Source organism: Odontesthes bonariensis, chromosome 10 (assembly GCF_027942865.1).
Source record: "Odontesthes bonariensis isolate fOdoBon6 chromosome 10, fOdoBon6.hap1, whole genome shotgun sequence".
Classification (NCBI taxonomy): Eukaryota; Metazoa; Chordata; class Actinopteri; order Atheriniformes; family Atherinopsidae; genus Odontesthes; species Odontesthes bonariensis.
Genome location: NC_134515.1, coordinates 3,648,846 through 3,663,189, shown reverse-complemented (window position 1 = coordinate 3,663,189; position 14,344 = coordinate 3,648,846). Strand labels below are relative to the sequence as shown.

At 41.4% G+C, this 14,344-nt stretch overlaps 1 protein-coding gene across 1 annotated transcript; it reads right to left on the bottom strand.

The window, feature by feature from the left end:
* Positions 1–205: 205 nt before the first annotated feature.
* On the bottom strand, positions 206–7,148 carry LOC142390164 (galactose-specific lectin nattectin-like). The gene is made up of 7 exons (XM_075475537.1): positions 7,081–7,148; positions 6,607–6,669; positions 6,227–6,257; positions 5,970–6,058; positions 5,178–5,312; positions 1,626–1,737; positions 206–565 (listed from the first exon to the last, which is right to left on the bottom strand). The coding sequence occupies exons 2-7, from the start codon at positions 6,667–6,669 to the stop codon at positions 501–503; spliced, it is 495 nt and encodes a 164-aa protein (XP_075331652.1). The 5' UTR covers positions 7,081–7,148; the 3' UTR covers positions 206–500.
* Between the last annotated feature and the right edge of the window lie 7,196 nt (positions 7,149–14,344).

The window sequence follows — 14,344 nt, the reverse complement described above, 5'->3', positions numbered from 1 at the left end:
CATCATGGAAGGAAGGATAAGCCTCTGCACAGTTTATACTAACGGCAGATTGAAGAAGTGGTCCTATCAGTGGCTAAAAAAGACTGTTCTTACAGACAGGCACTAATCATGGCAGCTCAAGAACAGTAGAGGCTGGGGTCTACCACATCTACTGTATATATGGTTGGACAAACTATGATTCAATTCTCTCAAGTATCATGAAGTGTTACATCTTCACACAGAAGCCTTCAGCCAGCTGCACCAAAAACATAAAACCATAGAAAGGACACAAGAAACCACAGAACAGAGTGATTCAGAACAGCATTTGGAGGATTTTTATTGAACGTGCAGATAAAGTCTACAGTCGAATTAATAAATGCAGAGTTAATATGTGATGAAAAAAATCAGAAATCATAATCATAAGAGCTCTGTTGCTCTGTGTTAATCTGGAAGTGTTTGATTAGAACAGAAAAGAGTGATGAGGCCAGAGATTATCCTTGTTGCTGACATGGCCGGATGCATCACAGCTTCTTGCCACAAATGAAAGATCTTCCATGGTGACATGGTAAATCGTTCCAGAACCCTCCTGTTTGGAGATTTTTTGGAAAAAACAAACATGCAGAAACATGCATTAATTTAGGTTTTTACACAAGCTTGTTACTGTTGCAGTGCATAAGAGTGTGTTGAGTATCTCTGTCTGTGAACATTTTCAAATGCTTCTTAAACACGACACTGTGACCCTACAGCACAAAGCGGGCTGGGATGTCTCCAAATATCTCAATAAAAATCAAACATCTTAAAATAAATACTTATATGTGTGCCAAGTTTCTTGTTAGGCAAATATTTTCCATTATTGAAAAATGGAAAAATGTGAAAGATGTCTGTCATTTTAACAGATTTAAACATGGGAACGAGCACCAGAAACTTAAGTAGTTCATAGCAACACGTCTCTACACCACATGCAGTAGACCTCCTGTCCAGTTTGGGGTGAGAGTGTGTTATTAATTAGCTGTTCTACAGGCTCATGTGCTCATCATCTATGAGCTTGAAACTGTACTTCATATAACTTGCTATCTGGATGCTACAGCACACTGCAGAGCTACGGACTGCTGGCCTGCAGCTAATCTGTGGGCCTGTTCAGACTCGGTGCGAACATGTGATCGTCATGATCCAATCACAGGTTCACAGTTCTAAAAACAGGTGTGAACACAGTTGAGATGGATTTAGGACTCATTCAGATCCAATCCCTCAAATAGGTGTTTTTTATACAGAGCAGGTAACTGAGATCAGCCTTTAGAGCAAAATGAATACATGTAAAGTTGTCTTTCTGAGGCAAAAACACAAAGCCTAATGACGCCTGCTTCTGCTGCAGCCTCCTTTGTTTGACTATGCTCAAGCCAGCACCCATTTTAAGTCCAGGCCAACCATGATGGTGCTCTGGGTTCATCGTAGCCTACAGCAGGTTGAATGAGTTAGTTTCATGTTATTTCCTGTAAATAGTTTGTCCACATATCAGTGAAAATGAAGTGTGGATGTTTAAACATTCTGCTGTCACTGCGACTTCATGTGATGTTGAAAAAAAAAGTGAGAACACTGTCAGTGTCCATATGCTGTCCATAAAAGTGTAGTGGAACCTCTGTTTGTACCTCCATAATTGATATCAATACAGTGCTCTTTTCCTCCATGGTTGGTAGGCTGCCCACTAAGCCAGTTGCTGTAGTTAAAGTCTGATCCATCAGTCCACTGCCACCTTCCCTCCTGAAAGAGGAAATACAATGTGTAGTATGGATAAATGTATGACAGTATGATATAATCAGATTTAACAAAGCTGCAACCTGCTGCCTCATAAAAGACCATTTATTAAGAGTGTGTTTGATGAGTTATGTGTCAACAAAACATTACAAATGAATAATTGTATTTTATTAAAAGAGTTTGTTTTTTTAAACCTGGACCTTATTTCTGGCATAAAATACGTCCATATCCTCACCGATAACAGTTTGGTGAAAGTCGGCGTCCTTCGGAAGATATTTAGATCACTGGAGATCGGCGTATATCCATATAACGGGAGAGAACAGGGCAGAGACAATACAGCCTCTAAATAAGGCATTATCTGTCTTTATTTCACCAATACTTTAAGACCAATGAATGAATGAAAGCGTACTATTGCACTGTTAGCTCAGAGCTGCTGTGTTGTTGTTATCGGGGGCTATTGGGGGGCTTATAGGAAGCTTTCCATGCACACGTCCAGTGGGATGACATCATCGAGGCGTCGCTGCAGCACAGCTTATTCACTCCGTGCTCTGTGACGGTCGGCTAACTTCACACAGAGTTTGCTGCTGTTAGTTTTGTACAACATGGCAGGATATTTATCAGATTTTGACGACGTGGACGACGACTTTGATTACGATGGACGTCTTTACCGGAGTGAATGAGCTGTGCTGCAGCGGCGCGCGTCGATGACATCATCCCAGTAGATGCGTATGTAGAAAGCCCTGATAGCCCCCGACAACAACAACAACACGGCAGTTCTGAGCTAACAGTGCAATAGTACGCGTTCATTCATTCATTGGTCTTAAAGCAGGGGTCTTCAACGTTTTTCAGGCCAGGGACCCCCAAACTGATGGAGAGTTGGAGCAGGGACCCCCCTACTATTTATATGGCATACAATTGTGTTTTATATTTAACTGGGCCTATTGCCGTGTATAAACATAGCTACTCTGTTATTGTACATTCAATACTAAGCTATTCAAATAATACACAGGTTAATATTCATGTTTTTATTTTAAACATGTGCAAGGTACAGGGTGGCCGTGCCACTGCCATTTATAAGCAAACATCTTGCATACAACACTGAGCTATTCAAATAATCCACAGATTTTAACTTTAAACATGCATGTAGATGGGACAATGAATCCTCAAACCATCTGTGGATGGCACATGTTTGCACACAATTTGTGAGAAAAAACTGTTTGAAGAAAAAAAAGTCAAAAATCGTCTAATCAAACAAAGATTTCGTGACCCCCCGCAGTACCTCCGCGGACCCCCTGTTGAAGACCTCTGTCTTAAAGTATCGGTGAAATAAAGACGGATAATGCTGTAGCGTGCTCTCAGGAAAGACAGAGCACGGAGATGTTTACATAAAGATCCAACCTTTCTTGACATCAAGAAACATACCCTCTTTACGACCCTCTCAACGGATCAGCTCAAAGGAGATAACGGAGCCAGATGTTAATTCAACCAAATGGGGTCTTTGTGTCCGAGTCTTCGCTCCCCCAGACCAGCTACGAATAATAAATTATGTAGGACACCTCCTGATAAGGGAAGCAGATGTAAGCTCAACTCTCCTGCTGGACCAACCAAAGGAATGCCACACTGCCCTATTTTCAGAGAGTGAAAATTCCACTATAAACCTCACTTTCCGTAGACTGAAAGTGTGAAAATCATTACTGGACAAATCTACAGATCATTTTGAAACATTTGCCATTCTTTTACCTTAAGTACTTACCAAGTTATGAATATTGGATTTTAAAGAGAATCCCTCTCGTGGAGCCACAGCGCCCCCCAAAGGACATGGATAACGGACACTTTTCACTATGTCAACCCAATGAAATAGACAATCTCAACTATGTCATGTTTAATGTGCTCATTATGTGCAATGCATATAATTCAATTGTGTTAATTCCACAGGTATTTGACCAAAGAGCTGCAGATTATTCTAGTTAACAGTAACCAAAAGTTGTCATACCATTTCTATCATGATAATATGAAGTATTGTATGCTGATAACTGTCAATGCTCATATGTGTGTTTATGCCTGCTTGTATGCAACATTATTGTCTGTTAAGAACATTATATTGTCTAAAATCACTGTCATATGGGTTAAATATGGTATAAGAAAGAAGCAGGAATTCCCCCTTTTTGTCTCATGAATTCAGCGTGGTCAACCCCCCTTTTTCCCTTGGGTCAAAAGCCAGCTGAACTCTGATTGGACGAAAGCTGACATGTGATCTCCAGCTTAAAAGAGAGGCGCGCATGAAATTACTCTCTCTTATCTCTTGTCTTTTTGCCTCTTGCCTCTTGCCTCTTCCTTTTTTCATCTGCTTTTGTTAGTCTCTCTTATCCCTTACGCTCTATTTTGCTCCGTAACTATTAATTCCCAATTTTTTTAGACTTCCCCTTTCTTTTGTATAAAAGTCTGGTCCAATACACGCGAGTGTGTGCCAACTCATACAGCCCAGCCAAGCCGCCACTCTTCATCCAAGGACCAAGAATAAAGAAGAAGTCGATTCTACGTCATCCCGCTGGTTACCACGGGAACACCGCTTCGACACCAACTCATCAGAAGGAAAGAACCACGGGATCCCTTACGCTACTACGACAAAGTAAGGTGCTGGTTTGAGATCTTTTGAAGCCGTGGATAAAATGAAAACTTTCTCTGAAAGCGACGAATGAGCAGACCTCCGCGGGCAGAAGACCGTTGGCACAATATCCGTGTTACGAACCAGATTTAGTCACATTTTTGATAGGTAACCCTGTTAGTGGCCTGCTCCTTTCTTCCCTTATATGCCCTTTTGAGTGTCACCAATAATTCTAATTTCTGTCTCTTTATCAATTGTTTATACACCTATATACCTGTGCAATGTTGAATAAATGTTTGTATTACTCTATTTAAGAGCGTCACGGACAGTTACTAAAGCCGACTACCACTCCAAACAGGACGTACGAATCAGAATGAGACTGATTATTAATTGATTATTAATGAATTAATGGGATTGAGTATTAATTAATTAATGAGATTGAGTATTAATTAATTAATAATTTAATATACCAGGATCGTAAGATTGTAACAGTTTCCTACCTGACTGTAACGTAAATTAAAATTGTAGGTAGGTGGTGCCCCTGCTATTTTCGAGGTAAATATTAATTAATAACGTGCCAACGCTACAATGCCTTATTTAGAGGCTGTATCGTCTCTGCCCTGTTCTCTCCCGTTATATGGATATACGCCGATCTGAGGGATCTAAATATTGTCCTTCGCCGACTTTCGCCAAACTGTTATCGTTGAGTAGATGAACGTATTTTATGCCAGAAATAAGGTCCAGGTTTTAAATAAAAAAAAAACGAACTTCCACTTTAATGTTAGATACTCTCACACATTATGTAAAAACTTAATTTGATAAACTGCACTGTGTAACTTACTGCGACTGCGTCAAAACCTCCAACCCAGAAAAGGTGATGAACGCCGGTAACTCTCTTAACCAGGTCACTGAGGAAGAGGTTCTCATCAGCAGAGTGGATTGAAGCCAGATTCCCACCAATTCCCATGCAAACATGCTAATAATCAAAACAGAGTGGGGGAAAAAGAGATTTTAGGGAGAAGTGCCTTCAAGTTTGAGGAACATCATGGACATAACTTGCTAGTTAATCTAATTTAGGCAGCACTTTGTGATCATGATGAGAAAAACCTTGTTATGTTAAAGGTTTCTTCCTAATTTCATTGTAAATGTGCAAAGTGTAAAATCCAGTCTGTGTAATATACAGCAATGTTTAAAGTTGGAATTTCCTTTTTCTTTCATCAGGTCAGAGTTGCTGATCACTGCATCCTCTGTCATGTTTTTGTCTTCCTGGGTCAGAATCAAAGCTTTTGCTCGTAGTTTATGGCAGTGAACCAAACCACAAACTGATCCACCAGCATTCCCAGGTGTTTGCTCATAGCCCACATGTTGTTGTTCATGATCAGTTCAGCCATTACAGTGAGCCATAACTTATAGTTCATCAAGAGGCCTTAATACTCCAGCACTTATTCTTTAGTGTTTTTGAACAATTTCTAACAGTGAAAACAAGATTATTTATTTCAGACTTTTTAAAGAATCTGTCATCGTCACTGACAAGAGTGAGAAGAGTTCATTCAAAAAGTGTATTTTTTGTGGCGAACTTTGAGTAGAGATAAACTTTATATAAAAATAAATAAGATATCGCTCTGTTACATACCTCTGCATCAATCCAAGCCTTTGCTGTGTGGTAGTAAATGAAACAGCAAGAGCCGAACTGCGTCCAACCAGGAGGACAGCCAGGAGGAACTGCCACAGTTGTTGTATTAGACAGAAGATAATAAGTGAAACATTTGACCCATGATCAAAGCTGCACTTTTCACTGTCATAACCGTCATAAAAATCTTTTATTTTTTCATAAATTTGCACAAAATCCTCCAACAGCTGTTCAACAGTAAATAAATTATAACTACCAACCTGGCTCATCATCTTCTTTCTGGACATATCTCTGTGAATACAAAAGCAGGTTGAAACCAGTAAAGACTTTGTACTTTTCAAAACCATCACATTCCTCTCCCATATTTAGGCTAAAAAAGCTGCAGTTATGAAGCTGACGTCATCTGTTGGAGCAGGATCTGTGATTCAAAGCTAATACTGTCATGGAGCGGACGCTACAGTTCTGTAGCATTCCTTTCACTGGTGACACAAATAGAACTCATCTGAATAAATTACTTTGTGAATACACATTTAATTTCAATGAAGTCAATCATTTCTGAGCACATATACATCAATGCTTCCGTCTTTACCTCGGTAAGCTAACATGGCCATGAAAGTGACACAGAGTTAATTATACTCACACACTGAACAATCAAGAGGCTGCTGATGAAGCCGAAGAAAACCAAGTTAAAACCTGAAGCCATCTGAGAAGAGACAAAGAAATGAAATTAAGTTACATCTACACGGTTACACGAACAATCACTGACTTTGTCCCACTGCACACACATGGGAGGAGAATCCAGTTGTGGAATGAAGCCTGTTCAACGGTGTGGACTGTGTGAGAAAATGTTAAAGATATTCTGATGCTTCTAACTTTCTCTGTGGGATTTCATCAGACATATTGAACACAGACTGAACTTTAGAGCATGAACAAACCCCCGAGGCCCATTTGAGTGAATACATGCTGGAACGATTCAAACGCCAACCACCTTATCTGGTTGTTAGTCTGGTTTTGAGAAACTCGATTCATATAATTTCTGTTAGTTTCAGATTTACATCAATAAAAAATTAAACGTGGTTAAAAATCTGAAAGAATAGAAACATTAAAGTGTTACCTTTGCAGCAGTCAGTCCAGTGAGTCGAGTCTACCCTCTGAAACGAAGAGAGGATGTACAAAACCTCTGAGAGGATGGATCTTTATATAGTTTCTCAAAATGTGTCAATCTTTTAATCTTTTCACAGATTACCGGCACCACTGTCAGGTGTTTTGTCCTGGAATGAGGAAACATTTGTTTCTTCCTCTTTGTCACAGCTGAACATTCCCAAACAGTTTTGTGAAAAACAAACCAAAATATTTTCTGTCCTTTTAATGCCAATTATCACATTTCCAAACATTTTAAATGGTGAACAACAGTCTGACATTCACTCTTAGCTCCAAGCACTGCTGAACTGAAGGACAGACAGGGGTTTCTTTAGAAAGTTGAATTTGTCGACATGAATGAAAAAATGACTGGAAATAAATATTTGATCGTCATTCTGAAAGCTGAGGCCGCAAGGAATTATGGGACAGAATTATCTCCTTTCTCCCATAAACAATGGCCGGTGTATCCTTTGCTAAAGGAGATAATAAAGGAGACACTGGAGCTCCTTTCCTCAGCATTTGGAGAATTCAAACAGCTCTCATCCTGGGTGTTGATTAAATACCGATTAATAATAATAATAATAATATTAAAATATAATAATATTAATAACTAGACTATTCAACTGGACCCTTGTTTGCAGTTCTTGTCCTGATGCTCATTGACTTAATGACATCTTTTTGCTGCACCATCATCGGCACAGGCTGCACCGGAAAGAAAGTGAAATCTGAAACCAACAAACCCCCTGGAAAAAGATATCCTGCAGTCTATTCTTAATTCTAATACAGAGCAGAACTTACATAAGGCTTTTTTTTTTATGTCAGGGTAACCCAGGTCAAGCAGATACGATCATAGCGTGACAGGCAGGAAAAAAATGGTTAAATTTTATCTAACTTGTAAAGGAAGTTAGAAAGCATTCAATCAGTTTCTTCCTGCCTGTCCAGTTCCAACTGTCAACCTTCCCAGGAGTGGACGTCCCAGCAACGTCACCCCAAGGTCAGAAACCAAAGAGCTGCATCTCAGACTCTGCAGGCCTCAGTCAGCATGTTAAAGGCAAGGCATCTTTATTTATATAGCGCATTTCATACCACAGGCAACTCAATGTGCTTTACATAAAGACAAGGCATTTAAAAAAAACAGCATAAAGCAGCAATTTAAAGAGAAAAAATTAAAAACACAGTTAAAAGCAATCAAAGAAGAGGGGAAAAAGAAAGATATAAAGTCAACCATAAGCACACCGAAAGAGAAATGTTTTTAACCTGGATTTAAAAGTGCTTACAGTTGGGTCTGATTTCAGTTCTGCTGGTAGTTTGTTCCAGTTGTGTGCAGCATAACAGCTAAAAGCTGCTTCACCGGGTCCAGTTTGAACTCTGGGCTCCACTATCTGACCTGAGTCAGTAGATCTCAGAGCTCTACTGGGTTTATACTCTGCTTGCATGTCATTCATGTGTTCTGGACCTAAACCATTCCAGAACTTTAAAATCTATTCTGTATCTGACCGGGAGCCGATGTAAAGACTTGAGAACTGGGGTGATGTGATGTGATCTCTTTGTTCTGGTTAAAACTCGGGCTGCAGCGTTCTGAATGAGCTGCAGCTGTTTGAGACTCTTTTGGGCGAGTCCAGTCAGAAGACCGTTAGCATTAGCATGTAGCATGAATCAGCTTCCCCTGATCTGTTTGGGACATGAAACCCTTCATTCTGGATATGTTCTTAAGTTGATAAAAGGCTGATTTGGTGACTGATTTGATATGATTGTTGAAGGTCAGGTCTGAGTCTATCAGCACGCCGAGGTTCCGGACTTGGTCTTTAGTTTCTAGAGACAGTGACTCAAGATGTTTACTGACAGCAAACCTTTTCTCTTTGTTGCCAAACACAATGACCTCAGTTTTTTCTTGATTTAACTGAAGGAAATTTTGGTTCATCCACTTTTTGACTTGCTCTAAGCAGTCGCACAATGACTCTATAGGACTGCAGTCATCTGGAGACAGTGCGAGATATATCTGTGTGTCATCTGCATAGCTGTGGTAGTTGACTTTAGAGTTCTTCAGAATTTGACCCAGAGGCAGCATGTATAGAGTGAACAGAAGGGGTCCAAGAACTGACCCCAGAGGAACTCCACAAGTCATAGCCACTCGATCAGATTGATAACTTCCAATAGTCACAAAATAACTCCGCTCCTCCAAGTATGAGGAGTATGATTCCACCAGTTGAGGTGGACTGGACCATTCTTTGACCATCTCCACCTGATACTCAGTGATCCACTGTTGTTGATCTCGACACTGTTAAAGGTCAAAGGTCACCCCAAGGTCAGAAACCCAAAGAGCTACATCTCATACTCTGCAGGCCTCAGTCAGCATGTTAAAGGTTAAAGGTCATGACAGCACAGTTAGAAACAGACTGAACAGGTATGGCTTGTGTGGAAGGGCTGCAGGAGAAAGCCTCTTCTCTCTAAAAAGAACATGGCAGCACAGCTTAGGTTTGCAAAGCTGCATCTGAACAAACCACAAGACTTCTGGAACAATGTCCTTTGGACAGAGCAGACCAAAGTGGAGATGTTTGCTCATAATGCACAGCAGCACGTTTGGAGGAAACCAAACACAGCATATCAGCACAAACACCTCACACCAGCTGTCAAGCACGGTGGTGGAGGGCTGATGATCTGGGCTGGTTCTGCAGCCACAGGACCTGGGCACCTACATGATTTGTTTCAGTAATTTTTTTACTTCAGTGGTGGTTGTTCTGCAGCCCCAAAGCAACATCAGGCCTCTATGTGGAGGTTAAATGCTCCAAGATGATGCAGAACGCAGCAGGTACAGCTGATGGATGAATTCAGCTTGTTTTTCATGTTTAAAGCCTACGTGCTGTTCAACTCCTGAACGGCTGCACGTCTTTTATTCTGTGTGATATATCTGGGTTGACATATGCTATTCTGGGAGTGGCCTGCCGGCTCCACCAGTCTTTGACCAGACGATAGAGATGACCTGTCTGATAAGACGCCACCTGAGGGGATGCGACAACACCACCAACGTGTGGCAGAACCAGACTCAGGAAGGGCGGCCATCTGCCTCCACCAGTTGAGGTGGACTGGACCATTCTTTGACCATCTCCACCTGATGCTCAGTGTTCCACTGTTGTTGATCTCGACACTGTTAAAACTCCTCTAACATCCTGCAGCTGGAGGACACAAAGCCAGTGTGTCAGAGCTTCAGCTTGTGCAGCAGCAGGTGACCTTTCTGGGAAATCTCTTATCACCGAAGCTATAGAACTCCTTCCAAAATGCATTCAGGTTATCCAGCAGATTCCTAAGCCAAATAATAAAGGAAAAGTCATGTCTTTTTTGGGAGTGAGTATATATTGTTGCTCTTTTATTCCTTATTGTTCAGTCATTGAAGTACCTCTGTCTGCTGGTGTGCATTGATCGGGTTTGGGACCAAAAGACATCATCACACGAAGCCCTGAAACTTAACAAACTTTGTCCACACTGAGACCAGGACTTGTGTCTCCACCCACTCTGGCGTCTCCCTGATCCTTGCAAACCATTTACACAGACTGTTGAAGAATAGAGGGCTGCATGACTTCTGTCCCTTTGCAGCAACATGGTGACAGGCTGAGACATGTGGCAGAGTTTTGAGTCCCGCTAAGCTTCTTTCTACACCTTGTGAGGATGGCGAGGGGAGGACCATGATTGTGAACCTGCTCTCTCTGACGTTTGTTCTCCCAGACCTGATCTGGACCACGGTACTTTTTGAAAATCCTCAAACCTGGCAAGCACCAGTCGCAGTTAACCTTTAACCCTGCCAAATGTTAAACCACGCCCCGTTCTGCAGGCGCTCTGCTGTCTTCTCTTTGATCAGATATTCATTCATAGGTGAAAGCATCTCCCTGATCCAGCAGCCGGTGTGCTGCATCTCTTTAAGCCTCTGTAGTCTAAGGCTACGGCTACACGAAAACGAAACAAGGTTTTTTTTTAAAACGGGTACGAAAACGATTTCGACCACACAGGGGGGCTTCTCTGTCCACATGACAACGCGACGCTTGCTGAAAAACGATGTAGTACACACGAAACACCTCTAGGTGCGCTGTAAGCCACCCCCACCGGTTATACCAGAACAATAGAAGAAGCAATGCGCATGCGTGTACGCCCCTACTTCTACCAGCGCGATAGTTGTTCCTTCAACAATCGTCTGCAGCAGTGCTGCTATCAATGTTGTGGGGTCCATGATGATCGCTGTCTGTCCTTGTTGTGTTGTCTTCTTCTTCCGGATTTTGAATGGAAGCTGCTTTTTGTTCTGGTCACTGACGTATGTGTATACGTCACTGCGTTTGCCATGTGACTGACTGACGCAAAAACGTTTTAGCTGTAACAATGGAAACGAAACGGTATCGTTTTCGAATCTTCCCACTTTGGAACCCGTTCTCAAAAACTATCGTTTTGGGGTAGTGGGAACGCCGGCTCCGTGTGGCCGCGACAGCGAAACGATAAGAAAAAGTATCGTTTACAGTGAAAAACGTTTCCGTGTAGCCGTAGCCTGAGGCCTTTCAGAGACTTTGAGGCAGTTTGCAACACCTTGACATTTTCAAGTATTTCAACTAACTATAAACATCTATCTAAAAGTGACACATATGGTTGTATTCTGAAAAGCCTAACAAAAGATAATATAAGAGTAAAGTGAATGTAATACAAACAAGTTTTATTTAAATTGAGGGGAAACACAACTGTACAAATAACAAGTTTTAGAGGTCTTCAAACAGTGCAAGAAAACACACTATAAATATATCCAACTAAGACTTTTGAAGGTTGAACCTTGTAAAGAAAAGTGTTGGCTGCATAAAAGTAAAAAGTGCAGTCAGAAATGTTTTGTTGTTTCCACACAAACTGTAAAAAAGTCATTGTAACTCAAGGCAGTGTCTCTGTTAGTTGAATACTAATTAGATGGGTGTGTAACACCCCTGATTGCCCCCACCCCCCTGTCATTCTCCATGTTTATGCTGGCTGAATGGGGCGTGTTCTCACCTGTGAATAGCCACTCAATCACCTGGTACTTTACATGTGAATAGCGATAGGTGTGGCCTAGGAGGCTGCTGCAGTCAGAGAGTACAGAAAATCCAAAGATTTCTTTTCACTCTCTTTAAAAAGGGCCAACTATAAAATTTATTTTAATATATATATATTTGAAAAGTATAAGTTTCAAGGTTTGTAATGGTGTCACTTATATGTTTGAATGACAAAAACTCACAAAGTTACAGATTTGTTTTTTGAAAAGTGTCAAAAATCCCGCCGGCGGGTTCTTAGACTCCAGAGTGATAAGCCTGGTGACGGGGTTGTGATGAGGACCAAGAAGTGGAACCATCAGAAGTGGTCAGAACCTTTCCAAGTGCTGCTCACCACCCAGGCTGCAGGGAAGGTTGCTGTGATAACCACCTGGTGCCGTGCCAGCGTTTGCAGGAAGGTCCTGAGTTAACAGACGACTCCTCCCCTGCGGCGCACCTGAAGAGGAATTTTTGGAATGAGCCTCACAGATTAAAGTTTTCTTCCTGATGAGGCTTTGATGCTGTTTACTTCCTTGAGTACAGATCGTCTTACTGGAAAACAAGCGGCTGTGTTCACGTCCACTCAATGTTTTAATTACTTCCTGGAGCACAAATCCAGATAAAAACATGGGTTAGGTTCAACAGAAATAATTAATAATTTGTTTTACATGCGCTCATTACTCAGATATTCATCAATATCACAAAAACACAACAGGTTTAAAAATAAAAGAGGATTTTTTTTTTTTTAGATGGATCATTACTCATATCTGATTGTGTTTAAGCTCTGTTTTTAAGTTAAATACTCAGATCTGAACACTGAGGTCATTCAGAAACTACAGTAACTTTCTGGTTGTTAGTTTTCTTTTTTTTTTACTCTTAATTCTAATACAGAGCAGAACTTACATAAGGCCTTTTGTTTTTTTATGTCAGGGTAACCCAGGTCAAGCAGATACGATCATAACTTGACAGGCAGGAAGAAACTGGTTGAATGTCATCCAACTTTTAAAGGAAGTTAGAAAGCATTCAATCAGTTTCTTCCTGCCTGTCAAGTTCCAGCTGTCAATCTTCCCAGGAGTGGACGTCCCAGCAAGTTAACCCCAAGGTCAGAAACCCAAGAGCTGCATCTCAGACTCTGCAGGCCTCAGTCAGCATGTTAAAGGTTAAAGGTCATGACAGCACAGTAAGAAACAGACTGAACCGGTTTGGCTTGTGTGGAAGGGCTGCAGGAGAAAGCCTCTTCTCTCTAAAAAGAACATGGCAGCACAGCTTAGGTTTGCAAAGCTGCATCTGAACAAACCACAAGACTTCTGGAACAATGTCCTTTGGACAGAGCAGACCAAAGTGGAGATGTTTGCTCATAATGCACAGCAGCACGTTTGGAGGAAACCAAACACAGCATATCAGCACAAACACCTCACACCAGCTGTCAAGCATGGTGGTGGAGGGCTGATGATCTGGGCTGGTTCTGCAGCCACAGGACCTGGGCACCTTGCAGTCATTGGGCCTCATGCAACAACCGTTCGTACGCACAGATTTGTTCTTAAATCGTGTGTACGAGTGATTTAAGAGAATTTGCGCATTCACCAATCTTTTTGTATTTTACGTTTTCTTTCAGGTACGAACAGAATTACGAGTGATCCAGAGCTGTTGTAGGAGTTTCGTAAAATAGTCCGCTGTTATTCCAATCAAGTTTGCTTGACTAATGGATTGTATATTTAATTACTTTGAAGCAAACATAAATAAATATACATTATACCCCATAATTATGCTGACATTATTCTGTTTTACTTAAATTATGCACTAATTAAAGGTTAATTGACTCTGTATATAACAAGGTCAATGGGAAGTGTAACCAGCTGACTTGCTACTTTTGCATGCATTAGCACGTCAGGCTCTTGGAAGAAAGCGTGTGTTCCGAGAACGTGTAGATATCCTTGCGGAGACAGACGAATGGCTGACATCGTGATTTAGATCGCCAAGGACTGTGCTGCTACAAATATGTAGCTTGGTAGAGCCACAAGTCCAGAGAGAAAGACGCCGATCAAACCCAATTCCACCACACGTCCAGGTCCTCACCACCCTTGGATTTTTGGCCACTGGAACCTTTCAGAGGGAGATTGGAGACAGATCGGGGGTGTCCCAGTCCTCTGTGAGTCGTGCGCTCCGCTTGTTCATCAAAACTCTCATCTCAGTTTATCACCCATGGTA